Genomic DNA, 26,938 nt, shown 5'->3' on the forward strand with positions numbered 1-26,938 from the left:
AAGCTTTAGAGAAAATATTAATTAAATTTTTGCAAATTCTCTCTTATGAGTAGATTCTTTTTTAATCAGAAAAAGGTATTTTTTTTTCTTTAAGCAATTCTATTTCCATGCTCTCATACTCTCAGTCCCTGTCCAAAGTTTCTAAAAATTCTTTAGGTCAAGTAATCCTATAAAAAATATAGGTAAATTGACTTAAAGTTATATTCATATTTTATTTGATCCCAGCATATGGCATGAAAAGAAAAGGATTTGTCAATCACATAGACAACACATTTTTTCCCCTGAGTTAAACAGGATCCTTATGAATTAGGGAAAATTTATATGGAACAAACATTATAAATGCTTACTTAAGATCTATTAATACGATGTGTAGTATGTCACCAATTCAAGGAAATTATTCAATTAAAAATATTTCTAAAGCAAATAAAGTAGCCTATTAATTGCTCCCCCAGTATGCCAATAAAAAAGTTTGCCACAGTTTTCCTAGGACTCAGTTTCTTGATTCTATTTTTACAAGAAGGAGCTGATTTGTCTTAAGCTATTACTGTCTATTACTTCTAGAAGTCTTGAGGAAAGGTGGGAAGCAGCAAATTCTGGCAATCTGCCTAAAGAGAAATCAATGAAACAAATTAATCCTTCGCAGGCTGCAATGACACAGTAATCCATCATTCAGAGTTGCTTTTATATACCAAATCAGAGAGCAGAGGAAAGAGCCCTGGGGGACATCACAGACAACAACTTACACCAACACTGGGAAAATACTGAGGAATCAGTTTATTTAAAGAGGATAGATTTCAGTTGATTGCCTATTTCATCAAATAAAGATTTTTCTTCCACAGTGTGGTGAACCCAAGGGCCAATGACTATATCTTCAGAATTCAGTACCATGCATGCTGGCTAACATCAATAAGGGATGAATGTTTTTAAATAATTAGCATCGTTAATCAGTATGGTCAAATATCTGGCTAGAGTAAATATTACTTTTTCCATCCAACTTCCAGGTGTTATACACATTCCCTGTTTTCAGTAGGGACTAACTGTAAATTTACCTACTGAACAGTTCCTGGTAAACCACATTTGAGGTATTTCTTCACACATAAAATTCAAGATATACGTAACTTTCTCAGTGCTGTGTTAACTTTAAAGACTGGAAAATTTTAATTTTACCTCTTGTGGCGTAAATTCCAACAAGCAAATCAGATTATAAAGGAATAACTTATTTTAAAATGATAAATAGTTCTTTGACTTACAGTTGACAGTGCTGAAAGTAAAATTAAATGTGGTTTCCTTTTTAAAAATAAACTGTTATAATCAATGTACAGCAGTATCTTCACACAAAGTATATTTATTTATACTTACACAAAATCCTACGCATCAAAATTTATTTATGCTTATATAGAAATGTATGCACCTGAGTATGTCTTACTAGAGTAATACATTCTAAGTGGAAGTATATTCCCTAGATAAAAATTAATGACAAAAACTATAAAAGTCACAGTGTATTATTATTGTTAAATGCATGCATCATTTTCACAGTTAAATGTGGGGACTTAGTAAAATAAAAGGATTTTTCAAGAACAAAAAAACTTGTCACAATGGTCCTTGAAATGTTAAAACTCTAGAATATCTAATCACAGATTAAATAAATACTAACTAGTCAATTTTTGAGGGGCATCTTCAATTCTGAGGTCCATGGCCATATGATCACAATTCCTGCATATGCCGACGCATTTTTAATACAATGTATGGATCTAGTACTTATTGATTTAATAAGGTTAGGGGAATTACATTGTTGCTGCTACTGATGAACTGTCAGCAATTTAATCTAGTGAAATCTTTCACAGAAATATATATTTTAGGGGAGAAAGAGAAGAACAATAGACATGTAAATTTAATCCCTTAACTATCCCTGACAGTGACAAGTTCTTACTAAAGATGTTGGCCACCAGCTGATAGAGCTTACAGTGAAGAGATTGCAAGATAGCCTTTCAGGTACACCTTCAAAGTTAGGAAAATCAATGACTTATCTCCCCATATCCACCCTGGCCTCTAGTAAGTTTTGAGGCACGCACACATACCTGAGCCTTACCTTGCCACCTAACAGGGTTTCAAGGAGTGCGTCTAAAATTTTCCACAACATCGTTGGCATACAGGAGGACAGAAGAGAAGTGAGAAAATACACTTTCTTAAAAGCAATTCTGCCAAAGTACAAGGCTTTAAAGGCTATGCCAAAGGAAGGAGATCTCACAGGATCCAGAATCAGAAAATCCACCAAAGTTGCTGAAACAGACACTTGGGGACTATTAGAAAGCTTTTTGTACTGCTGTGCTACCCTGCTCGTGGGCTTATTTCCCCAAACTGGACACCTGGGAAGCATGTTGTGCTCCAGCTTTTCCCTGACTTTGAAGAAATGGATAATCTAAGGAGCGGTGGTGCTGCTGCTGCGGAGGTCAGTAAAACTATGCTAATTGGTGAACCTAATTGCTTCAAGCAGTCCTGCCTCTAAACGGGGAGAGCACAGTTGATGGAGTCAGTCTGTTCCTAATAAAATGAAGAGGCACTGAATTAAATTCCTAAGGAAGGCACTATAAAAGTTTCCACAGTGTAACCAAATGACTTCACCTATGCTATTACCTCTAAGATGACATCTTTGAAAGAAAGCAGACCCCAGTCCAGCTCCATATTCATAAATTGGCTGAGTTTAGGCCAGTGAATCTGGATTGATTTAAAAAGCTTTTTTCATCCTTCCAATCAAATGAAGTCATTGTTAATTAGAAGCTTTCTGTTAACAATGTCACTCTTCTCCATATTACCTGCTCACACTTGCAGCGCCTCTAGTGCAACATCTGGAGCACCAGCTCCCCTGCAATCAGTTCCCACAACAGTTTGGCTGGAGGGTGGTGGTATTTCCGTTTCTCAATCCCTGTCTGAAGGAATACACTACTCGGTAGACTAACGGCGCGGTACATACCAACTCTCCAAATTGAGAGATTATAAAGCAATCTCTGGAAAAACTCTTGAGAGAGGGTCTCCCAAGATCTCTTTAATGAACTATACAACAGTTTCTCTGTGCAGTTCCAGACTTATAGATGGATGGGTTTTTTTAAACGCCAAAGGCCACGAAGTAAACTCCCACTGACTTTCCAGCTTCTTAAACCAAGTTCCTTCTTAAAAGAGAAAATTGTGTTTGAGGCTCCCCAACCGTACCCCAGGCCTTTCTTCCTGCCCAAACCTGAAGAGGACTGGCTGCTTAAGGCAGGGCAAACCGCCCAGAGGGCTGCAAGGCTCAGCGCCCTAGCCAGCGGGGGAAAGAGGTGCGATGGGGAAGACTTGCAAAAGCCGCTTCGTTTGACGATGGATCCCTGAACCTTAAAAGGTTGGCGGGGGACTGGCTCACACTCCCTCGAGGCCCATCCCTAAGAGGTTCGCAGCGCCGACCCGAGGGGGCGCCAACAGCCATCGCGGGCCAGAGCGCGGGCCCGGGGTTCGGAAAGCGTGCGCCACCCCCCGGTCGGGCCTGGCTTCCTTCTCGAATCTCCCGCGCAGGCCGGGGGCTTTGCCATCATGGCCCGCTCGGGGACTGAGGGCCTTCAGCGCCTGGGAGAGCACTGCCTCTAGCCTTCGGACGACGTCCCAGCGCGCCGACCCTGAGGCCCGGGCCCCTCCGCCGAGAGGGGCGCCGCACTTGCGTCGAGCGCCCGCAGCCAACCCCGCGCTAGGCTCCGTGCCCGGATGTGGGCCTCGCTTCCGGGGGCTGTTCCCGGGGTGGCTGCGCTCAGGGTCGGGGTACCCGAGCCCGGGGCGGGGCAGGAGTGAGAGGGGACCCTACGTGGGATCCAGGTTCGCAGAATGGAGAATTCGTACTCAGGGGAGGACCCTTGTGGGGTGAGGGATGTGAGGAGACACACGAGAGAAAGGGCCCAGACTAGAGTGGCAGATGCGCCAGGGCCGCCCTGGGGGCCTGCAACGCCTGTGGCCGCCACAGGCACCTCAGGACCCCGATGGCCCAAAGGCATCCGGCCTTCAGAAAAGCCTCGGGTGCCTTCAGCAGCGGGTGCCTGCCGCCAAGTCACGGACTCCACCCCGTGTGGGAAGCTTCTGAGCGGGAATCGTTGGCCGGGGAATAGATCTGGACCCGGGGCCTTGTTTCTGGCTATGAGGTGCCCGAGGACCAGGCCACGACCTTGGAGCCCAGCTCATGGTCCCCCCTGGCTAGTGCTGCGGAGGAGTCGGGACCTGGACGGCTAAGCGACAGTGAATCTTGATTTCCTAGAGATCCACAGAGGGCAGAACCACACTGGAGGAGGTTAGACAGTATCAGTGGAAGGACGGAACCACACCGAGACTGGCACACTGCGAGCTGGGACTCAACTGCATTTCTTCAAATCCTTGATTCCGAAACTTCACCGCCCTCATCCGCGAGAGGGTTGGGGAAACTAAGTTTCTTGGGCTCTTTCATCCCTCTTATGTGGGCTCAGGGAGGAAGGCAGACAATAGCTGCAGCCTAAACACCTGCGATCTCTCAATGCAATAAAATACGGACGGTGATTGGAGTCATTTCTCCTTCCGCTTCCAGAGGGAGCTTAAACCTGAAGCATCAAGGTTATCCTTCTCCAAACTGTAAAACAGGAGACTTGCAAAGCCTGCTAGGAACACTGTCCACACCCGGAGGGAGTTCCCCTTTGCAAACAGAAAAGGAGATCTGATTAATTTTTTTTTTTTTTCATTTTAGCGCTTGTGTGAAACCAAGTTCGGTGCTTGCGCCGAGTAAAACATTCCTTTGACTCTCTAGACACTCAGCCAGAATTGAGCAAAGGGAAATCAGGTAAAGGAACCGGAAGGTGTCAAGGAGAAAACAGTGAGAGGAGATCTGGGTGGATGGTGCGCAGGGGCTGCTCTGACCCGGTGGTGGGACCCAGCTCCAGCGCAAGTAAATGCCAATAACACTACCCCAGGATTCTGGGCAGACCTGGCCTAAATATGGCCACGTGCTTAGGGCTGCTGTGCTCCAGCTCTGCATTTCAGAGCGGTTTACCCTAGCGCGCGCGCACACTCACACACACAGGCGCGTGCCTCTCTGTCCTGGCGCTAGGGCCTAAGGTTGTCCCGGCAGCTGAACTCCTGAGTTACCAACGCCCAGCACGGCCACTTGGCCATTTTCCTCGCGCTGGATAAGGGGTTGCTCTAGCCCGGAAAGGTGGTGAGAGGAGGCGCCCGGCTTGTGGCATCCAACCCAGCGAAGGGGAAGGGCTGATAAAGTGGCAGAGCCCAGGGAGGGGACGCATCCTCCCGGGCTCCCGGCTCCTCCCCGCCTGTCGGCCTGGTCACCTGTCAGCCCGAGCTTGCTTCGCTCCTGGTCCCTCCCTGCTCCCCGCAGGCACAACCCCCTGCCAATCTGAGCTGTGCGCCTTGGCGGCTGTCAGGTGCCCGGACCCTGCCAGAGATCACGCCGCACCTACGCCTCCAGGTACAAACAGCACTGGTGCCGCTTTTCCAGCCGCCACATCTTTGCCTTTGCCCCCTCCTGAGCAATGACTCGCCGGTGTTTGGGGTGGTATTTGTTCTTTTAAGAGTATATTAAAGGATCATTGGTGTCTCCCCGTCAAGTCATTACGCCTTTATCCCCATCAATTAACCACACCTCAGAGGGCTGCTATTAAGAGCTAAATTGAGCTGCAAAAGTAGGTATCCCGTTTCAGGCAGATGTTGTTATCTCCCGCTGAGAGGCGCAGCCAGCGGGGCCAGATTCTCAGCTTCCCGCAACTGCTAAAGTAGCGCTGGACTAGGCTGACCGCTCTGGAAACGAGGCTGGAAGGGAGGTCGCCGCCTCCCACAATGCGCTGGTGTTAGAGGAGTCAGGAGGAGTACCGAAGGCCCTAGACCCCCGACCTCAAGTTCTGCGCACCTGAAGGGGAAGTGTCTCCAGAGTTGTGCTAGAAAGCAATCCAAGAGCGAGCTGTGCGTTTTTGCGCAGAGAGGTAGAATGGAGAGTGTTCTCAAGACTCCATCTCCCAGACGAAGTCCCAGAAGGGGGTGCAGAGGGAGAGGGCAAACTAGTGAGTTTGTCTGGCAGCCCTCCCCCGACACATCCCACTTCCTCTTCCAGCCATTCCAGCCTCCTTCCCTGGTAACAGGCCCCCAGATCTCCTTGTGGATAAAGGCGTGGTGCTGTGGGGAAGCTGGGTGTGAAGCTAGGGAATCTGGGACAGAAAGGTGGCGTTTAGGACAAAGAGGATTGACTGCGGACCTCTGCGGCCTCGCCCAGATGTATCTTTCCACCCTTTCTCACTCCCGAGCACATGGAGCACGACTGTCGCACGCAGCTGGGAGACCTTGGAGGGCTGAGGAAAAGAGGGAACAAGGGGACATGGCCCTGACTACAGTTACAGGGCTTTCCTCTCATCAGTGGCCACAATAAATTTAGCCAAGGCTAAAGGAGATTAATTTCCTAGCATAATCCAATTAAAAGATTTCTAAAGTAATCTTTTGCGAAAATGAAAAGTGCCCAGCTAAAGAGGGCACTGGTTTTGATGACAGTGATTTATCTCATCAGCACAGCACCCACGGTACCCTCGCTCTCCAGCACGCGATTTGACCAGAGCATTCTGTCCGTGCCTTCAGTCCAAACCCTTCGCATTCCTGAAAGACAACCATCTATCATGCCAACCTGAGCAGGAGAGAATGTGCAAGAGACTGGGGTTGCTTACAAGCACCATAGACTTTTTTAAGTGCTATTAGATTTATGGTCTCTTTTTCGACGCCCATCCAGAGTAATTAGCACATATGTTCTAAATAGATGATAGTTTTGTGAGCAATAAAGCAATTACCCATCGTTGGAGCTGACAGTTCCTCCAACTAAACTCCAACCAGCAGCTAATTGGAAAAGTCATTTCAGCTCCATTGTCTGCAATTAGTCCTGCTAAACTACTACACCCCAACTAGCTGGTTTGAGGTTAATTTATTCAGTGTTATGTTTGTATGGGCAAGCCTTTGCCATGAAGGGACTTGCCTTTTGCCCCTCGGCCTTTGTCCGGGGACTAGAGGAGCAGGTGGGAGTGAGCAGCCGATATTTTAGGGCCGGGATGACTCTCGGGAGAGCTGGAGCCGGCCGGGGCCTCAGCTTCAAGGTCAGTGTCCAATGCGCTGAACGCCAACAGAGAAAATCATTGTTTCTCCTGCTGGGCAGTAACCGAAGAAAACTACTCAGGTCGTGCCACCAAAACCTTATTTAAAAAAAAAAAAAAAAGTCACCACAGAGGTGGTGACTGGGTTCTGAACATGTCTTTTCCCTGCACACCCAGTCATGACCCTAGGCCCCCACACTGTCCCTAAGGGATAAAACGTACGTAGAATCAAACCACCAAAACAGAAAAGTTCTTCAGCCCTGGGGCGGGGGAGAGACAGAGGAAGCCTCCAGGTCTCGGAGTGATTCGGAGAAAGAAAAGACTGGAAAGGTCAGAAAGCCCTGCTTCTGCCTCAGCCGCTCCGAGCGTAAAGCCAGCTTCCCTCTTGAAACTGGGGCTTCTGTCGGTGACTTTCTTTGCTTTTTTTTCTTTTTCCTTTCCTTCTTTTCTTATCTTTTCCTTTTTTCCTTCCTTTCTAAAGTTAAGCCCAACAGGTCCAGGATTTGTGCACAGTGAGTGGAAAAAATGTGTTAAACGTCGGTTTGACGCCCCGCCGGAGCTTCCAAATATCCAGCGCCTGGAATTCTTCTACTTAATTTAATCTTTATTGGACAGGGCGGCTCCTGCACTCCTATTCACCAGGCAACCCAGGGAAACGTATCCGTTGGGGTTCAGAATTGAGGGCGGGAAGGAGAGGAGTTAAAGAGGGATTAATCCTCCCCCATCCAACCTCGAACTTAGGAACTGAGGTCTCTGGCAGCCTGGGGGAACTGGGGCGGGGAGCGGGGGGGAAGCTCACGGTCCCAGCCCCTGACAGCCAAGGGTCTCTGCGATCTGGAGCCAGGGGCAGGGAGGCTGGCAGGTTGAGATGAGAACTTGTAGCCCTGGTAACCGAGTATTCCCTTAAAGGAATTTACATTAAAATGTCCCAAGCTCTGGGAGCAATGTGAATTTTACTTAGAAGAACATGGGATGGGGAGGCGGCATCCACTTCTTAGGAGGTAAAGCCCAGAGCTTTCAGTCCTAGAAATCAAATGTCCTTTTTTGGATAACTATTCATATTTAATACCGTTATGGGTGTTTCCCTTTTTGAAGTAAATACTATAACAATGCCTAAGGAAGACAACTTGGATATTTTAACCAATTTATGAGACTTACTAAAATAATTCTAATTTCAAAACAAATTATAATTAATTGCTCAGCTTCGATGATTTGGGAACATGAAAAACTTTTATATAGACTAATGTCAGGCTCTTGTTTTCCACTTATTTATTGTGTTTTAACCAATTTAATTTCAAGCAACACCAAAAAGGAAAAAAATCTTGGGAAGATATTGAAAGTAAAGGTCTTGTCTTACCCCATTACCTCCCACCTGTCACACACTCTCTGCCCCCCCCCAAGAGAAATTCTCCTATCAGTATGACTTCCAGTTGAAAACAGAAAGGAAATAAGATGACTTCTCTAAAAGGCTGCCCATTGTGTTCTCAATTATTTGTTGTTGTTTTTTTTCTCCCAGAACTTAAATATGCCCAGAGAATGAGAACATAAAAAAGCTGAAGGAAGAATCAGGTGAAAGAATCACCTGGACTTGCTAGAGAATTGTAATGTAAATATGTGTGCATTCTTAAGTGTACAGGAAAAATAACCCACCCAATTAACCCCCCACAGAATGTATGGGAAACATTTACATATACACTCACGCAACCTGAAAAATCTCTAAGCACATGTGTGCAGGGATTCAGTTCTATGCAAGCTCAGCTAGCTGTCTGCATGCATGTATTCACTTCTGGAGTAAAAGCATTTTTGTTGCTCCCATAGTTTCTTTCCATTAAGAGCGATTAGATGATGTCCATTCAAAGTTGCTGATCCAGAGAGAAAATAAGAGTAGATAAAAGGAGATTTCAAGTGACCTCCTCGTCCCTTTCACACCAACCTGAGCCCTAGAATAGCCAAGGATCAACTAACACAAAAGCTTTTTCCTTTCTCTTTTCAGCTTCAGAAGATTTCATGCAAGGGGTTAACAATAAAACACAGAACTATCCCTGAGTTTTGTTAGACCATGCATTTGGAATACTTTATTAACTCCTCCTGGATATGGGCTAGGTTTATTTTCCATCTCTGAAATGGGTAAATAAAATATACATACCATAACAAAGAGAATAATTATTTACTGCTCCATGTGGCTTTTATCAGTGGTGTACTATGCTCATTCTTTTTCATTCAAACTTTACCTAAATCCCCTCTCTGCTCAGTGTTGGAGGACACTGTAATAAACATATCTTTCCACTGACAGTTTAGAAGGGAATGTTAGGTTTATTATTCAGATCAACCTTCTGATAGGTAAATATGATTGCAGTGTGACTGGTAACACCAACAGATATGCTGGCTTTTGGAGCCAATACTTTTCCACTAGTTTATCTCATAGACAGTGAAGAAAGTGACATTAAAGACAAACATATTTGAGCAGTCTTTAGTCAGTGAAATGTCCAACTCAGATCTACTTCTGACGGGTTAATCCAGTACTAAAAGAAATAGGTTACTCTGACAGGTAACTATTAAGGGAAATGATTATATAGTGCAGTTGACTGTATTGTCAGGGTGCTCTACCAACCTTCAAACTCAGTTCAAAACTTCAAATTTCATCCAAACCAAACCCATTTTCCCCAGGAAGAATAGCCATGCAGTTATTCTTTACTCAAGTTGGACATTTAAAATAAATGTTTTATAATAAAAAAAAAGTCCAGTTCTTTCTTTTTGCATAGCATAAATGCATTCAGGTAGCTAAGACTTTATTTTTACAAAAAGTAAATATTTGGCTCTGGCTTCACTGGTGTGCTAGGAATGATTGCCACTTTTTCTCCTCTAAAAAGGCTTGATTTGCATCCAAAGGTCAGTGCCCGCTCTCCTGCCATCTTCCCACAGCTGCTACTCCTGGGCCCAGGCAGAAAGGGAAGTTCTTCCCTTATCTCTTTTTTCCAAAACAAATGCTTTAAATGGTGGGTTTGAGATAGAAAACTAAACCGATTACTAAGGTAAAGGACTTATCTCTGAGCATTTTGACCCAAAGGTGACAAAGAAGAAATGCCTGGGCTAGAGTAAGCCCTGGAGCCTGCTGGGTCCATGGTTCAACTACACGAGCAAGCTAAGAGTAGGCAGTCCAGCAGAAGCCTGACTCTTAACTTGGCCTGTTCACCTTGTTTTTATGTTTACAAAGGTAGAACTTTTTACAGCTGTGCAGCCACAATACAGACTGAGTTTAATGTTGGGGGTAGAGAAGATATTTCTGAGATTAAGCTGGAGTTTTTGTTTATTTTGGTTTTGGTTTTTAATAATCACAAAACATTAGGTGGGAATTCTTGTGCTTCTCTATACCATTTCCTCCAAAAGATCTGTACAAGACAATTTTAAACACATCTTCAACTACGTTCCTTCTGGCCTTAATCTCATGCCAGGGGAGACTAATTGATTCGGCACCTTTAAAATAAGCTCTTTGGGAAAGGTCTGCAGCAAGATCAGAGGCACTGACCTTTCTACCAATGATTGCAGGCATGTTCATCTCTCCAGATGGGCTTGATAAAAACAGGGTTATTTCTGTTCTGCAGTCTCTCTAAGCAGAGTAATACCGTTTTAAACGATTTTGGGGTAAGGAAGAGGCATAAAAGAGAATTTTTACACATATCTGGTCATTTGTAGGGTCCCATGGCTCTGGAACTAGATTTAGAAAATGTTTTTACAAGTCCACCTTTGTTCAGTGTGACTTACCAAAAAGCCAAAATGAATGACTTTCAGGAAAACAAAATACCAATATAAAAAAGGCCATAGAATTAGTGAAGAGTGTTTCAGCCTTCTAGTGAGAATGATATTGGGGCGGGGCGGAGGATGTTAATCGGCTAGAAAGTCCGCTTAGATCCGGACTCTGAACACGAGGCAACGTTATACGTGTAGCCACAAATTTCTGCTGCTCTCCTTTTCCCACGAGATCACAACTATTTACTGGTGTCCGGCTGGGAGAGATCAAGCGTTGTGTGGTAGATCTTTTAAAAGGTAATTAACGCTGAGCCTTGATGCTTGTAGCCCAAAAGGGGTATTGTAAGCGAACAACCTAATTCTTTTCCCCAAGCAGAGGGGTACCTTCTCTTCGCCCTGTGGGGAAACCACACTGGACACCTCGTGTGCATTGAACACGTCTGTGGGGACCAGGCAGGCAGAGAAGACGCCACAGGGCAGGCCCTTCCTAACCAGGACAGAGTGACTCTGGAGAGGGCCAAGCCCGGGTGAGCCCGGCAGGCCTGGCTGGTGGCCTTGGGTAGGATGCTGAGGCAAGGGCCACAGCACCTGGGGCCAAGAAACACGTCCAGTTTCGGTTTAAAGTTCCGGGGTGAAGAGCCTGAGAAGAGAAGGGAGGGAGAGAGATCTGAAGAAGAGGATGGGTGAAAGAAGGGTGCAAATTGTAACTGCGTTTTCTGCTCTTGCAGCTGAGCCATGGCCCTGTGTGTAGGATTTCATAGTTTGGGGACCTAGGTGCTTTGGAAAAATATCACTTTTCTGTTGGGTACCCTGCCCAGCAACAACAGATATCGATATTTCCTGGTTGAACGTGGGTCGCATTAGGCCCTGAACAAGGGTACCAAGTAGGACCGGTATCAAACGACAGCCTTGAAGAGAGAAAGAAAGGGCTCCCCAGGAACTGGGCTGAACCCTCAGTGCCTCTACGGAAGCCATTTTGCTGGAGGAAGGGCTGTGAGCACAAGCGGGGTGCCCTGTGAGTGTGCAAGCGGTCAGGGAGCACAGGGTCCGGAAGAGAAACTGAGCTCTAAGTACTGCCCGGGCCGGACAAGTCCCAGAAGGGGACAGCGCCTTCCTTGAAAAGCCTCGGTTTTTCCCCGCCCCCGCTCGAGACAGAAAGTTGGCACATATGCCCCACAGGAGCGCGAGCCGTTCCTCTCCCCTGAAAAGCCCAGGGCTTCTGCTGCTCCAGGCACCACCACCACCAGCTTCCCACCCCCACCCCTAGGACCAGGGCCCCGGACTGCACCCTCCTCCTTCCTTCCGGAGGAGCCCGCAGCTTCGCCTGAGGCCTCTAGGGCCCGACTCCCCGCCCCCGCCCCCGGGTCACCCCGGATCCCAGGAGCCTCTTTCAAGTTTGAAAGCTCGGCGGGGGCTCGAAGAGCCCACAGTGAGGATGCGTGGGCGCTGCCGCTCCCGGGCAGACTCTGTTAGTCTTCCCGCCTTGCCTTGCCCTCGCCCGCAGAGCCTGACCTCGGGCCAGCCCAGCTGGGCAAGGCTGCCTCTTTCCCGAGCCCACCCAGCCCCGGGGTGCGGTCCCCAGCGTTGGCTCCCCCGCCCTCCGCGCCCGCCCCGCGCGCCCGCCCCGCTCGCCCTCTGACGCAAACGCGCGCCTCTGCCCAGCGCGGAGGAAAGCGCTCTTGTTGGTTTTAATTGAGCCTCTTCCTTTCACACACACACCCTCTGTCCCCACCCCTGGGAGGCGACCCCCTCCCCGCCCCCAGCCCGCTTGCCGCGGCGCAAGGAGTCTGGCTCGGCTGCTACGCTGCTAGGCTGCGGATGCCCTTGCTCTCTGGCCGCCGCCGCCGGTTCTCGGCTCAGGAGAGCGGCTTGGTGTGCCTTTTAATCCGCTGACAGTATCGCCCACATCAGACAGGCAGCCATCGATCGCGTTACGTTAGGGGATCGCGTTACAAACTGCACCCGCAGGTGGGCGGCAGCGCTGAGCTCCCTTGGTCCTGGCCCAAGCCAGGCAAGGCGCGGGCACCAGGGCCAGCCGGGCCAGACTCTGCAGCCGGCTCCACCGCGGCTCGGGCTCGGCACCAGCAGAGATGGCCCGGCGGGTGCTGAAAGTGCGGGTCCGCGGTTGCCAGTCCCTCGCCCCCGCAGCCATTTCCAGCTGGGGGGATTTAGGGAATAGCGGATGAGGGTGGGGGGAGCCTCTTTTGAATTTGGACTGCTGCTCCGCTGGCAGGATCCTCATCTCCAGGGAGGCGCGGCGGCCGCGCTCTTGGCCTTCGCGCCGCAGCAGGACGGAGGCCGGGGGGAGCAGTCCTGAGCAGCCCCGCGGAAAGTTCTCCTACCGCCTTAGCTGCCTCTACTCCAGCCCCGGCCTGCGGAGGCCTTGCAAGCCAAGACTCCCGGCCTGCCCACATTACCAACCCCAAGTTCAAAAGAAACGATAATCATTGCGTTACTTGCCTGATGGGGCAGGATTTGGCCGAGTCCCGTTCTGGTGCCCACGACGCACTGACCAGGGTCCGAGGGCGGTCGGGCCGGCGGACCTGGCGTCCAGCGGCCCTCCGGTTCCCTGGCGTTCGCACTCGCCTCCTCTCCACTCCCTCCATCTCTCTCCGAGTTCTCTTTCTCTCTCCCTGTCTGCCTCTCTCTGCCTGCTTCTTCTGCCCCTCAACTCCCTGCCTCTGACTGGATGGGAAATAAAATTTAGAATCTGAATATAGAAAGACTTTCTTTTCTTTCTTTCTTTCGGTCTATTTTAATTGTGTTCGTTTCACCTTTTAATTGACCAGAAGATGCGAGCGCATTTGCGCGTTTATCTGGGCAGAGAGGCGAGGGTAAGGAGCTCCTGCCACCCCCCAGTCGCCTCCTCTCCACCAGCTGCGTACAATGGGCCACCGCTCGCGAAGTGCATTGACAGTCTCTCCATTATTCGAGCTGGAGGGGCTGTGGGGCAGGCTCGGGAAACCCTTTATTCTGCTCTTTAAAATTCTCGCTCGTCACTAAGCGGTCGCCGACTCCCGACATGTAGGCTGGAGACACCGGGAAGCGCGAAACGTACCCCAAACATTCAGTGCTTCCCAAACCCCTCCCTGGTGAGACTTAAAGTGAGAACGAGTATTAAAAAACAAACCCTACCTCTGTCAATACAGCGTGGCCATTTACTTCCACCTTTCCCTGAGGGCCTGTTGGAGCTAGGAGTGCTCGAGCTGAGACAAACTTTTACGCCCTCCGGAGTCGAGCAGCGGGCGGGAGAGCGCGGCTCCCACCCCCGGCGGCGGCAGCGGAGGCTTTGTCACTCCGCGCCGCTCAGCGCCAGCCTGAGCCTGCCTAGGGGAGCGATCTTAAAACGAGGGGGGTGCGAGGATGCGATTGGAGAATATGTAACTAATAGAAGTATCATTTTCCCCCAGTACGATCTTTCAAGGAAAAAAAATCCATTGAAAGAATTTTCAAAGTGCTGTCTTCGTTTGGAGAAAAGGCACAGGCTGCCTGCGGGGAGGGGAGGAGGGACGCGGCAGTGCGCCGCCCGGGAGCGGCTCCCGTCCGCTAGGTGGCAGCCGGAGCCAGCGATTCCTGCAGGCCCCGCGGCGGGACCCGCTCCTCCGGCTCGCCCCTCCTCCCGCGACCAATCACCTTCGGGAATCAGGGTCTCCCTCTCTCTCTCTCTCTCCCTCCCTCCTCCCCTCTCCTCCCTCTCCCCCCTCCCTTCCTCTCTCCCTCTCTCCATCCTCCTCCTCCCCCCCTTCTTCTCTTCTTCTCTCTCTCACCCCCACCTCTCCCCTTCTCCATCTTCTCGGTCGTTTGCTCTTTTCCTGGGACCGACTTGGCCACACTAATCACCTCCCCCCGCGCAACAATATGAGGACTTACTACTGTTTTATTAATAATTATTGAAGCATTGTTTGGAGTTTGGAACAGCCTGGGGATGACAAAAAAATGAAGAAGGAAAAATCGGATTGATTGGAAAGTTTATTTTTAAAATCTCTGAGATGAATAGGAATCATTGATTCAGATGGAATAGCTGCAAATTCCAGGAGTGTGCTTTGTCGTGATTAAACCTTTAAAACCAAGATATACTTTGGATCAAAAAAACAGGGACACCCTATCTTGTTTCTAAAAAGAATACAAAATGAGCCGAATCCAGACTTGGATTATGCTTATATGTGAACGAAGAAAACAGTCCAAACCCAGTATATTTCACGAATCGTTAAAATGGTGAGGGTTTTATTCCCATTAAAATCTTTTCCAAACATTTTCAATTGCACCCTTCGCGCTCATAAAATCTAATTTTAAAAACTTTTCAGAAGAAATCAAAATAATTTCCTTCTAATTCTCTTTTCGCCCACCGAAAGGCATTCTCCCTCTCGTCATCCCTTCCCCCTCTGGTGTGTGTGTGTGTGCGCGCGCGTGTGTGTGTGTGTGTGTGTGTGTGTGTGACCATAGACGACCCATACTAATCAGGTCTCAGAGTAAATAGCAGCGCAGAGCGATCTCAATGTAAATTGCGCTTGTCAGAAGCACACCCCCCTCCCTCACTTTCTCTCCTCCTCCCCAAGCCATCCCAGTCTGTAGGTAGCTGAGAGGGAGGGGGGGGGGAAAGAAAGAAAGAAAAAGAGGAGGGGGAGGGGCTCTCCAACCAATGGCGTGCAGGAGGCTTGGCTAACCTTAGCCTCCCATTTTCTCTCCCCCCGATTCAGGGCTCTGACCAGTCAGTCGCCTTTGATTATCAGTTGCCAGCAGCCCTTCTCTTGGCTCCTTGACACGAGCTCCATATAAGGCAGCGATCTCCATAGAAACGTGTCAGTTTCAATAGTAGTGTCAAAGTTCACTATATACAGACATTCGCGCAGATCCCCCTTTCGGAAACATTGCTCTGCGAGTCCTCCCGTTTAAACGCATTCAATTTTTGGGTCTCTCTCTCTCTCTCTCTCTCTCTCTCTCTTCTCTCTCTCTCTCTCTCTCTCTGTCTCTCTCTCTCCTCTCTCCTCTCTTTCTCCCCCCTCTCCCTCCTCTCTTCTCTCTCTTCTCTCTCTCCCTCTCTTCTCTCTCCCTCTCTTCTCTCTCCTCTCTCTCTTTTCTTACATATTCTACTAGTTGTTTTCCCCTTCTCCCTCTTTCTCTCCTTTTTCTCCCTCCTCCTTGTCTCTTTTACTCCATTCCTGCAGAAGAGAGAGGGCTAAACTTAAAGAAAAAAAAAGGAGGAGGAGGAGGAGGAGGCACCCCCTTCGTATTCTTCTTATCGTTATTTTATACATATATGATTTTTTTTGGAGGGAGGGTGTTGGTTCCCGGCTGAAGAGCACTTATTTAAAATACTAAAAAAAGAACATTTTTGGGCGATCTCCAGGGTTTTTTTAACTAGCTCTGTGTGTTATAGCAGAAGAAGCAGAAGAAGGAGCAAGAAAGAGGAAAAGAAGAGGATTATTTATTCGACCTACTTTGGATGTCTCTCTCGCTTTTTCTTTTTCCTTTTTTTTTTTTTTTTGGCAATTATTTCCTTCTGATTTTTATTTTTTCTATTTCGCTGTGAATTCGTCGCTGGCGTGAATTATCCCGTATTTTTCTCCCCCTTCCGTCACCTCCCGAAAGAAGAAGGCAGCGAGAGCCCGGCGCCACCCGCACAACAAAAAGAGCAAAGTGTGTGATCTTCCTCGCCGGCTGCCTCCCGCTCTCCAGCGCTGTCTTCCTGAATGGCTGGCTGCGTCCGGCCCTGGACCTGGCCCCCCGACACCCGCGCGCCCTGATCGCCGCCGGCAGCCTCGCCCAGCGCCCTGCTCCGCTCACCGCGCTCCCCGCACTCCCGAGCCCGGCGAGGGCTCCCGCCAGGACAGCGGCGGCGGCGCGGGCGGCCCCGGCCTCCGCTCGGGCTCCGGCTGCGGCCCCGACTCCTGTTCGGACTCCGGCCCGGGCCCGGGCTCCTCCAGCGGCGCTCGCCGCAGCAGCTGAGGCGGCAGCTCCAGAGGCGCCTGCAGCCGCGACCTCCTCCTCCACCGCCGCCGCCGCCGCCGCCGCCTCCACCCTCGCCGGCTTCCTCTATGTCGGCTCAGCCCGCGCGCTGCGCGTAGCCCGAGCGGCCGGCGGGCGGGCGGGCGCCCGGCGCGGGTGAGCGAGTGTGTGTGCGAGTGTGTGTGTGCGCGGGGGTGCGGGCGAGGCGGAGGGCGAGTGTGTGCGCGCGCCGTGGCCCATGCCCGCCGCCCCCGGCGCTGCGCCCCGCGCCGCTCCCGGCTGCCGCCTGTGCCATTTCTGATTTTGCAACTTGGGGAAGAAGAAAAAAGCGAGAGAAGGGAGCTTGCTCGCCGGGGGGTGGGGAGGGGGGGAAGGAGAGCGCGGCCCCCCCAGGAACGGAGAGCGGGGGGAGCGGGCGAGGGGAGCAGGGGTGTTGGGGGGGAGCCTGAGAGCCTGGGGGGGCTGCAAAAAGAGAGAAAGAAAACAGCAGGAACCACAACAAAACGCCAGCAGGGCGGGCGGGCGCGCAGCAGCAGCGGGGCGGCCAAGGCAGTAGCGGCGGCAGCGGCGGCTGCGGCGGAGGCAGCGGCCGGTGCCCGAGTCGGGCTCGGCTCCTGCGACCCCGGGGCGCCCGGCGGGCCCCCCGCCCCCTCCCCCTCCCCCCTTCCCCTTCCCCTTCCCCTTCCCCTCCCAGCGCGCCCGCGCGCCCCGCGGCCCTCGGCGAGCAGCTCGGCTCCCCCCAGCGCTCCCCGGGCCCAAAGATATGGCAATGGTAGTTAGCAGCTGGCGAGATCCGCAGGACGACGTGGCCGGGGGCAACCCCGGCGGCCCCAACCCCGCAGCGCAGGCGGCCCGCGGCGGCGGTGGCGCCGGCGAGCAGCAGCAGCAGGCGGGCTCGGGCGCGCCGCACACGCCGCAGACCCCGGGCCAGCCCGGAGCGCCCGCCACCCCCGGCACGGCGGGGGACAAGGGCCAGGGCCCGCCCGGTTCGGGCCAGAGCCAGCAGCACATCGAGTGCGTGGTGTGCGGGGACAAGTCGAGCGGCAAGCACTACGGCCAATTCACCTGCGAGGGCTGCAAAAGTTTCTTCAAGAGGAGCGTCCGCAGGAACTTAACTTACACATGCCGTGCCAACAGGAACTGTCCCATCGACCAGCACCACCGCAACCAGTGCCAATACTGCCGCCTCAAGAAGTGCCTCAAAGTGGGCATGAGGCGGGAAGGTGAATATTTCTTCTCTGCTTCTCTCCCCGCGCTTTGCCCGCCTCCCTGGCTCTTTCTTTCCCTCTCGCTGGGGTGGCTGCTGTGTGGGGCTGGGGCTCCCGTGGTCCCGGGCTGTCCCAGCTTCCCTTATCCCTGCTGCCTTCCTCCCCCAGCGTCCCCCCCCTCCAGCTCGCTGCCGCTGCCTCCCCCTCCCGGCCTGCGCTCCTCTCCCTGGCTCCTCCACCCCGCCCGCTGCCTGCTCAGGATTGTGTCCCTGGGATCGTGAGCTGTGGCTTAAAATCCCCTCCTTTCCTCTGTCTTGGATGTGCTTGGTGTGTGTTGTCTCTTTCCCGCGTGTGCGTGAGGATGCTTGGGGCTGTGCTGGCATGAACTTGGGGAGGGGTGCTTATTTCCCCAGAAAACTCTGTTTCTCTGTTTTTTCATTCCACTTTTCCCTCCACCTCTTCATACCCTTTATTTAGAATGGGGGAGGGCTGGGGGCTGGAGTACCCTGAACCATAGATTCATTGCTGCCATCATCCTTTTGGAAGCTTAGCTTGGAAAAAGAGGAGTGAGATTTATTGCACTTGTAGGTCTAATTAGGGGGGAAGGGGGGCTTCTGGCCCGTTCACTGGTTCCCTCTTCTCTTCACGGAGCTGGGGCCGCCTCCTCCAGAGCTGTGGCCTTGTTTTCACCCCTCTACTTTGAAAGGAAAGTTTGTGACTGAACTGTGCTTTCATAGTTGTGTCATTTTTTTTAAAGCATGATACTCGTTTTATTTCTTCATCAAACTCCACCCTCTGCTTAAATACTGCATACAAATTACAATTTACAACGGCATTTACCAATCCTTCTGATTTGGCCATAATGCATAGACTGCAGCTGGCATGAGCTTCCACATCATTTAATCCCTGTGTTGTATGGGTTTGTTTTTTTTAAAACACAACTTTTGATGTTGTATTTGGATAAGCTTCATGTTCATGTAGCAAGAGATACAGTACTTTTCTTATAAATATATTTAGCCGTTTACAGTTAAAGTTTATCTCCTGACAATCATTAAAGATGTCTTATAGTCAAATTATCAAACCAGTCAATTTTGCAGACTGCAGATTACTCCTTCTTGTAATTGACTTTAAAATTATATTTTATATGCCACGAGAAAAGAAATTGAATTCCTACAGATCTCAAGGAGCAGGCAAATATGACGACTTCATTTCTGGCTCCAGGGAGATTTTGTAGGCATCTGAAAAAAGAGAAAAAAACTTTGAATTGTGCTCTCACTTAATTGAAAAATAACTGCCAAGTTCAAAACTATAATTAGAAAAAAGTATTCTAGCCATTATGTTTCAAGAGCTTAAATTGCACTGGAACTTGCATAAAATTAGAATCAAAGCAAACTTAAGAAAATAGTGCATAACCTTAAATAAGGCAGCTACATGGACATGGACATATCTATATTAATTTGTTGGGGGAGAGTTCAGTAGCCCTAACTTTTCCTAAAGTTGTCTTTGTTTACATGGCAATTTAAAACGCTGGCACTGTTGAAGTAAAACATACACATTTTTAAAAAAAACTTTGGTCAGCTTTAAGAACTCAAAGCATGCTTACGTTTTGCATTCAGATGGTTAATGAATCCAGTGTTTTTGCAGTTGAAAGCTCGTGCATTCACTGGGCAAAAGCTGGCTGCAGGTTGCAGTGGCACCGCGCAGGACAGACATTAATTTTATTTCCCACTTTTTTCAATAATGTTTGGCTACTGTAAGTTCAACTTTTTTTCTTGAAAATTTTCAATTTTCTGTTGTTTCTAATAGTGAGAACTTTGTGTGGGGCGATGGGGAGGAGGGGAGAGGGGAGGGGTGCAAGATACTTGTTCTCTACTCAAAAGTTGTAAGTGGTTAGTAGGTTATGTTACTTATATCTATTTTAAGGATAATTCTATAGCATTTTAAGAGAATATGGAAACATTTTATGAGCAAAACGCAGCTTGTTTTCAAATGAAAAGGCCGCTAGGCATTTGCCTAGAACCACAACCTTTCTCCGGTTTGGCCCCCCTTTTTTTTTTTTTAACCCTGATTTGTTCATTCTGGAAGGGTGAGTGGGGTTTCATTTATCTGTGTTTTCCTTCTTGGTGGCCGAAGGTTTGGGTGGCACTTCTGTAGCCTTACCGGGCTGGGGGCCGTGAAGTCAGGCCTAGTTCTGGCGGGGGTGAGGTGGCCAGGGGCTCAGGCGATGACTGGACACATCGAGCTGTGGAGCTGGAGGGCCTCACCCCAGATCTCCTCCGGGTGTGGGCTGTGAGTGAGAGCGAGCCAGAGAAGATGCGCGGGGCGCGTGTGGCTGAGGGAAGAGTTTCTGCATTGTGTTGGGTGCGCTACGGCGCAGCGATGTTCGCAAGCCCCCTGGATGCACATTGCCTCTTTTCTCTCTTTCTTTTTGTCAGCGGTTCAGCGAGGAAGAATGCCTCCAACCCAGCCCAATCCAGGCCAGTACGCACTCACCAATGGGGACCCCCTCAACGGCCACTGCTACCTGTCCGGCTACATCTCGCTGCTGCTGCGCGCCGAGCCCTACCCTACGTCGCGCTACGGCAGCCAGTGCATGCAGCCCAACAACATCATGGGCATCGAGAACATCTGCGAGCTGGCCGCACGCCTGCTCTTCAGCGCCGTCGAGTGGGCCCGCAACATCCCCTTCTTCCCGGATCTGCAGATCACCGACCAGGTGTCCCTGCTACGCCTCACCTGGAGCGAGCTGTTCGTGCTCAACGCGGCCCAGTGCTCTATGCCGCTGCACGTGGCGCCGCTGCTGGCCGCCGCCGGCCTGCACGCCTCGCCCATGTCCGCCGACCGCGTCGTGGCCTTCATGGACCACATCCGCATCTTCCAGGAGCAGGTGGAGAAGCTCAAGGCGCTGCACGTCGACTCAGCCGAGTACAGCTGCCTCAAAGCCATCGTGCTGTTCACGTCAGGTGAGGCTGCGGTCGCGGGGAGGGCAGGCCGCGCCGGAGCGAGCGCAGGCCCCGGGCCGCCCGGGCCTGGCCTCCAGCGTTTCCTGCGCCGCCAAGCGCGGCACGGGGCTGGGTCCTCGCCGGCCACTGGGCCTGACCCTGTTCTGCGGCCCCCGCGCGGGGACTTGGCCGGCCGCGCCGCTGCCATCTTGGGAGCGCGGCAGTGCGGGAGCCGAGGCGGCGCGGGTGCGGACGGCGGGCGGCCGGGCCTAGTCGCCTGGACCCCCGCGTGGGGCCGCGGCGGAGGGTGTGTGTCTGAGGAGAGGGGGAGGCGGTGCCGTGGATCCGTCTGGCTGCGCGCGTGTGAGGTGTGTGTGTGTGCGCGGTGTGTGTATGTGTGAGCCAGAGCTCAGCGTTTCTGGGGGAGGAGAGGGAAGGAAGAGAACGTGGGAATGTGGCTTCTTACCCTGTGTGGCACGCTCCCGGGACGAGTTTCCCGACACAGAGAGACACAGAGAGAGGTGGAAAGAGAAGAATACGCACAAATAAATCATAAATAATCCCCCTTTATTGCTGCCTGATTTTCCCTTATCGGAAACCATTCATGTTTGCAGTTGCTGAGGTTATTGAGGGTCGTAAAAAACGGATTCGATCTAAACAAGAAAGATAAAAAACAAAAGCAATACTGTAGAACCCTCAAGTATGGGAGGATTCCCGGCCTGGAGATAAATTTCATAGCTATGCAAAACATATGAACATTGAAAATTTAACAGAGTGCCTTAAAATACATCAAATTAAGTGTAGGCAGTGGTAACATGCATGTTAACAATTTCTCTTATGATAGATGGTTCAAATTAACTTCCAGGAAAGTGCATTAACGTTGCCTTTGAAGGGCTCTGGTCTGAGCCTCTGAGAACACTGCCGGCCTTTTATTATTGTAACCTGCAAGAGGGAAACATATAAACACCCGGGACAGCAGGTAATGGGGGGAAATATAAACAAAGCCAGAAAGGACGCTAGTGAGAAACAGAGCTGCTTAGACCCAGTCTTGGGCCCTGCCCACTGTGAGTAGGGTTAGCTGCAGTTTTACTACTATTATTGGCACTATTGTTTTTAATTCCTCCATTTGGAGAACAAATAAACCATCCTAATAAATCTATCCTAGAGCCAGACCCTCCAAAGGCCAAATTAAAACCATTCTTGAGCAGAGATGGCAAAATTCCTTTCCCAAGGCCTTGTTGAACAGTAAGCAATGGTATAATCTATCAATATTTCTTGGCTTTCATGCGTGAAGAATCGTATTTACATTGTATTAAAATGACTCTTAAATTTGCACAATATTGTAATGTAGCAAATGTAGTATTAATATCGATCTGAACAGCAGATAATTTATTTAGACAAGAGCATCTCATTTGTATGCAGGGTGGCCAGAGCCATGGACTTGGACTGCCCCCCTTTTACTTTCAGTGCAAATGCATGTCTGCTAGTGAGAGAGGGAGTTATTCTTTGCAAGAGGATAAAGTGCAAACCTTAAAACAAATGGAAGATTTATTGAATAGCCTCCTTGGTGTTTGAATGCATTTTATCTTAATAAGTCTTCTTGATGGAAACGTGTTTTTCAAAAGTGACAAAGAGCCTGGGAAGCAGCAACCAGGCTGCTTTAGCTCTGGCAGGCCTGGGGCCTGGCTGGCTCTCTACTACCCAGCTCTTTAGCCAAATTCATCAGGAAGCAAGCCAGTGTCAGGGAAGCTGGGGTTTTAAAATCTCATCCAGTGAGGTGTCTTGAAGCAGAAATGTGACTTGGAGCTGGACAGAGGACTTCTCAAGGAAGGTCTCCCCTCCCTTTTCCTTGTTCCCCCTAAGGTTCTTTGAACCCCCTTGACTTTGCTAATCTCGTGCCCTTTCCCAGAGAGAGGTGAGGACTGTGTCAGGCTGCAGAAACATTGTGGAATTATTCATGCTTTTCTTTTAACTTCTGATCCTAAAACATTCCTATGAAAAGTATTCCTTTAAAAAGTTTTCCAAAGAACTTTCTTGAACCAAGTCTTCAATGTGCAAAGGGGTGCCTAGAAGTGAACAATAACATTATTTTGTTGGAAAATTGCAAGCAGAAAATCTGAAAATGGAAATAGAGCTGTCAGTAGTAATTCAGCCCCCCTCCTCCATGCAACACATTTCCACTTTTGACTAAACTTGTTTTGATTGCTAGCCAGAAGGGAATTCATGGGAAGCCTTCTCAAAGTCATCCAACTTTTAAGCAAACTTTGAATGATGGAAAAGACAGTTTTAGACATATTGTCCAACGTGGTTTGCTCTGGCTAAGTATTTGAAGCTGGCACAGGGGTCCCCCGTGGTGGTTTTCACATTTGGCCTCCGGATGGTATGTTTAATCCTTAATATTCTGGACAGCATCCAAGGACTAGGTCATGACCTGAACTTACTTTAAAAAAAAATTCATTAATTCGTATACCTAAATATTCCTTGAAATAAATGAGACCTTCTCTGAAAGGAGCCATCTAGTTAACATAAATACAATAAATCCATTTTCAGCACAATAATAACTTTGATTTCTAGTTATGGCAGCTGATTACATCTATATTTCCTGAACACTAAACTCTTCTGAATGCACAACATGAAATACATTCTGTGTACTACAAAGGCTAAGCCAGGAGGGCCTGAGCAGTAATGGTTATTTATTTACATAATTTCTTTTGCATATACTGTAGAAGAAATATTGAGAGTACCCACATTGACACTACAGTATAAAAAGTGAGACATGGATTTTGTATATTCTGCCTCATTTTTTTATCTGGGGTATAACTCAAGGAGCATAAATACATACTGCATTATAACCCCTGGTCACCTAGCTTTGTCACCAGAGCCCCCCAGTTGATCTGAGAGCTTATACCTTCTGTCCACAGTTGGGGGGAGCCTGTTACAAGAGGGTGAGTGAATACTCAGAGTGAGAAGCCAGGCCAGAAAACTAGGTCTCCTGCCGGAGAGAGGCCACAGAGCTGGCTGGCTGGTACCTGGCAGGCTGGCCCAGCTATAGGCATCCTGACTCCAAAAGGGGACAGAAATGGAAGTGGCCAGCACAGGGCCCAAGCAGGCCTTTCCTGGGCTGCTCTCTCTTAGAGTGGCCTATCTGGGAGTCAGGAAGTGACCTTGCACTCTGGGGACCTTAATCGTAAATATCAGATAAATATTTTACTGTCCTGAGAGGACATATGGATCTTTTAAAAAAATCTGCTGGGGTAACAGAGGGGCCTTTTCCTATTGCATTGTCTGGGACTGAGAGTGATTTATAGCACAATGGACTGATAATGCATGTAAAGCAAGCTATATGTAAATATGGGTCCCCATCATGGTCATTCAACCAGGTTAGCAAGCAGGGCCAAGGCCAGACTTCAGAGTCTCCTCTCTAAGAAGCAAAGCCCCAAAAAGTTCCTGCCCTGGCCCTGCTAACCATAAAATCTCACTGGCTTCCCAAGCCAGGCCAGTGTGGATGTACCCAACTGGCTGGCTGGAGTAATTAGACATCTGAGAGGAATCTAATCTGTATCTGAGGTCAAAGGGGACTTGCCTCAGAAGTTCGTGAATTATCGCTAGTTTTATTTGTATTTTTGCTCGAGGCCATAGCCTTGTAGATGAAGGTGTTAGGATGCTTTGTAAATCTCAGTTCTTGAAATATAAGGACATACAGCTCAGAAACTCAGCAGACACAGGTTTGGCTTTGAATCATTCGTTGTGTCTTCTTAGGGTCACACTTGCCCATTCATAATTATACGGTGTCCTTTTGGGGGCATTGCCATGCATGAATTTCTTCCCAGATCTATATATTAGCAAACTCTGCCTTTGATCTTTAGTCAACCTCCTGACTGGCTGAGGGCTCCTCTGTGATCTTCCTGGTTTTTAAATATTTATTATTAATATAAGAAACAACATGGGCATTTGCACTAGGAGAGGAAGACTTTACTCCATTCCTCTGATTCCACCTTCTCCGTTTGCTTGCCTCTAGTTAGTTGATATAGTGTAATCTGTAGTCCTGAAATATTTTTAGGATACCAAGAAGCACCTTGGTTGATGTGAGATAAGCACACAGATTTTGAGATGCTGTTATTGTGTGGAGGTGCCTTTTTCTCCCTTGGTCCTGCCACAGAAAGCCTATCCTCCCCAATTCCCCCCTCAACTCCCTGTCTCCCCAGTTCTGAAGCAGCAGCAGCTGCTGCCTGTAGCCCAGCTTTGTGTCTGATCGCTGAAGATGTCTCCTTTTCGAAGCCTGGAGTAACTGAGTCATATTCCTCCTGATTATTATACAGCTTACAGAGATGTGACCAATTTTCAATTACTTGATCTAAGGCACAGATAGAAGTGTACACCCTCACCAAGGATTTGCTGCCGAGTCCTTGCTTGCATAGATAGTGAATCTCAAATCCTATATTGCTAAAGCATGGGCTTGATCTGATTCCAGGCATTGCCAGTCCATGATTCCTTACCCCCTCCCATGTGTTTGTTCACTACACAATCTAGGTTCTCCTTGAGGTTTCTGGTCGGGGGTCGTTTGGGTTTAAAAGCGGACTCCAAGAATGCTTTAAGAACTGCCTCCAGGCTGCATATTTCTTCAGGAGCCCTGAACACTCCCAAATCAGGGGCAAAAGGGGCAAAAGTCCCGCCTTTAATGAGCACAGCCAGAAAGATGCTCCCCTGCAGGCGGAGGACAGGTTGCTATGCACAGCAAACATAGTTCCAGCATTGTACATTATTTAATCCAAAGGTGAAAGAGGAAAAACAAAAGAAGTAGAGAGGTTTCGACATCTACATGTGTGTGCTTCTCTCCCCAGTTCCCCTAGGCCTGGTGGGGGTTTGATTTATTTTTATTTGTATTGGGGGCTGGGAGAGGGGAATGGTGAAGAAGGAAGTAGGGAGGTATGGAAGAGAGGGTTTCTTTTCTTTTTTCTTCTATTTTTTCTTTTTCCTTTTCTCCTTAAAAAAAAAAATATATATATATAGATGGATGGATGGATGGATGGATGGATAGATAGATAGATAGATAGATAGATAGATAGATAGATAGATAGATATGGCTTGTTTGGGCCTTTGCTGCTTGCCGGCCTAACCATGTGCCCCCTTTCCCTGTCTCTTCCTCCTGTGGCTGTTCGGCAGACGCCTGTGGCCTGTCGGATGCCGCCCACATCGAGAGCCTGCAGGAAAAGTCGCAGTGTGCGCTGGAGGAGTACGTGAGGAGCCAGTATCCCAACCAGCCCAGCCGCTTCGGCAAACTGCTGCTGCGATTGCCCTCGCTGCGCACCGTGTCCTCCTCAGTCATCGAGCAGCTCTTCTTCGTCCGTTTGGTAGGTAAAACCCCCATCGAAACTCTCATCCGCGATATGTTACTGTCTGGGAGCAGCTTCAACTGGCCTTACATGTCCATCCAGTGCTCCTAGACCTTGGGCGCTTTCCACCAGCCCCTGTCCCCCTAGAGACTCAGAGGACCGGCCTGGGCCAAGGACTCCAAAGCCGCGGGGACACCGGGAGGTGCGGCGGGCCAGGCAGGCCAGGAGGGGGGTAGGAGGGCCGGTACAGGAGCAGCCCACTCTGCAGAAATGCAACCGGAGCTGCAAAGCATGGGAAAAAGAGAATCTTAGGATCAGATCTGTGAGCACTCTGGAAAGTGGGGGGGAGAAAAAAGGAGAAAAAAAAAGGACCTTGTGTCTGGTGAGAAAAAGAAAAAAAAATTTTTGGAAGAGAGGACCATGAGAATTTTAATAAAACAGAAGGAGACTAATGGACCTTCCAGGATTTATTGTGGACGGACGTGGATATATTCTGTACAGAAAACAACACATATGGAAGTGGACTGAATCCTATGTAGAAACACACACACCAAACATTGTTATTCATTTTGTAAAATACTAGTCTTTATTTTCATTTTTTGTAAAATTTAAACATCGTATGCGCATAAAGAAAAAGG

The 26,938-nt window shown here is 49.4% G+C and overlaps 1 protein-coding gene and 1 pseudogene across 2 annotated transcripts in view; one reads left to right on the plus strand and one right to left on the minus strand.

Annotated features, from left to right (window-relative positions):
• Positions 1-14,417, minus strand: part of LOC105810735 — a 17,644-nt pseudogene extending 3,227 nt beyond the window's left edge. The window contains exon 1 of the transcript XR_001137514.1: positions 13,332-14,417. The product of XR_001137514.1 is annotated as an uncharacterized LOC105810735 (transcript). The remainder of the gene's footprint in view (positions 1-13,331) is intronic.
• A 1,441-nt stretch (positions 14,418-15,858) lies between these two features.
• Positions 15,859-26,639, plus strand: NR2F1 (nuclear receptor subfamily 2, group F, member 1). Its single transcript, XM_012644783.1, has 3 exons — positions 15,859-18,040; positions 20,461-20,988; positions 26,131-26,639. The coding sequence occupies exons 1-3, from the start codon at positions 17,581-17,583 to the stop codon at positions 26,409-26,411; spliced, it is 1,269 nt and encodes a 422-aa protein (XP_012500237.1). The 5' UTR covers positions 15,859-17,580; the 3' UTR covers positions 26,412-26,639.
• The last annotated feature ends 299 nt before the right edge of the window (positions 26,640-26,938 follow it).

Source organism: Propithecus coquereli, unplaced genomic scaffold (genome assembly GCF_000956105.1).
Source record: "Propithecus coquereli isolate 6110/MARCELLA unplaced genomic scaffold, Pcoq_1.0 Scaffold22, whole genome shotgun sequence".
NCBI lineage: Eukaryota > Metazoa > Chordata > Mammalia > Primates > Indriidae > Propithecus > Propithecus coquereli.

Bases quoted from the DNA above. Each gene is read 5' to 3' on its own strand.
- NR2F1 (XM_012644783.1), top strand. From the start codon at position 17,581: ATGGCAATGGTAGTTAGCAGCTGGCGAGATCCGCAGGACGACGTGGCC. The intron at 18,041-20,460 runs GTGAATATTTCT...TCTTTTTGTCAG, and splicing joins AGTGGGCATGAGGCGGGAAG to CGGTTCAGCGAGGAAGAATG. The intron at 20,989-26,130 runs GTGAGGCTGCGG...GCTGTTCGGCAG, and splicing joins CATCGTGCTGTTCACGTCAG to ACGCCTGTGGCCTGTCGGAT.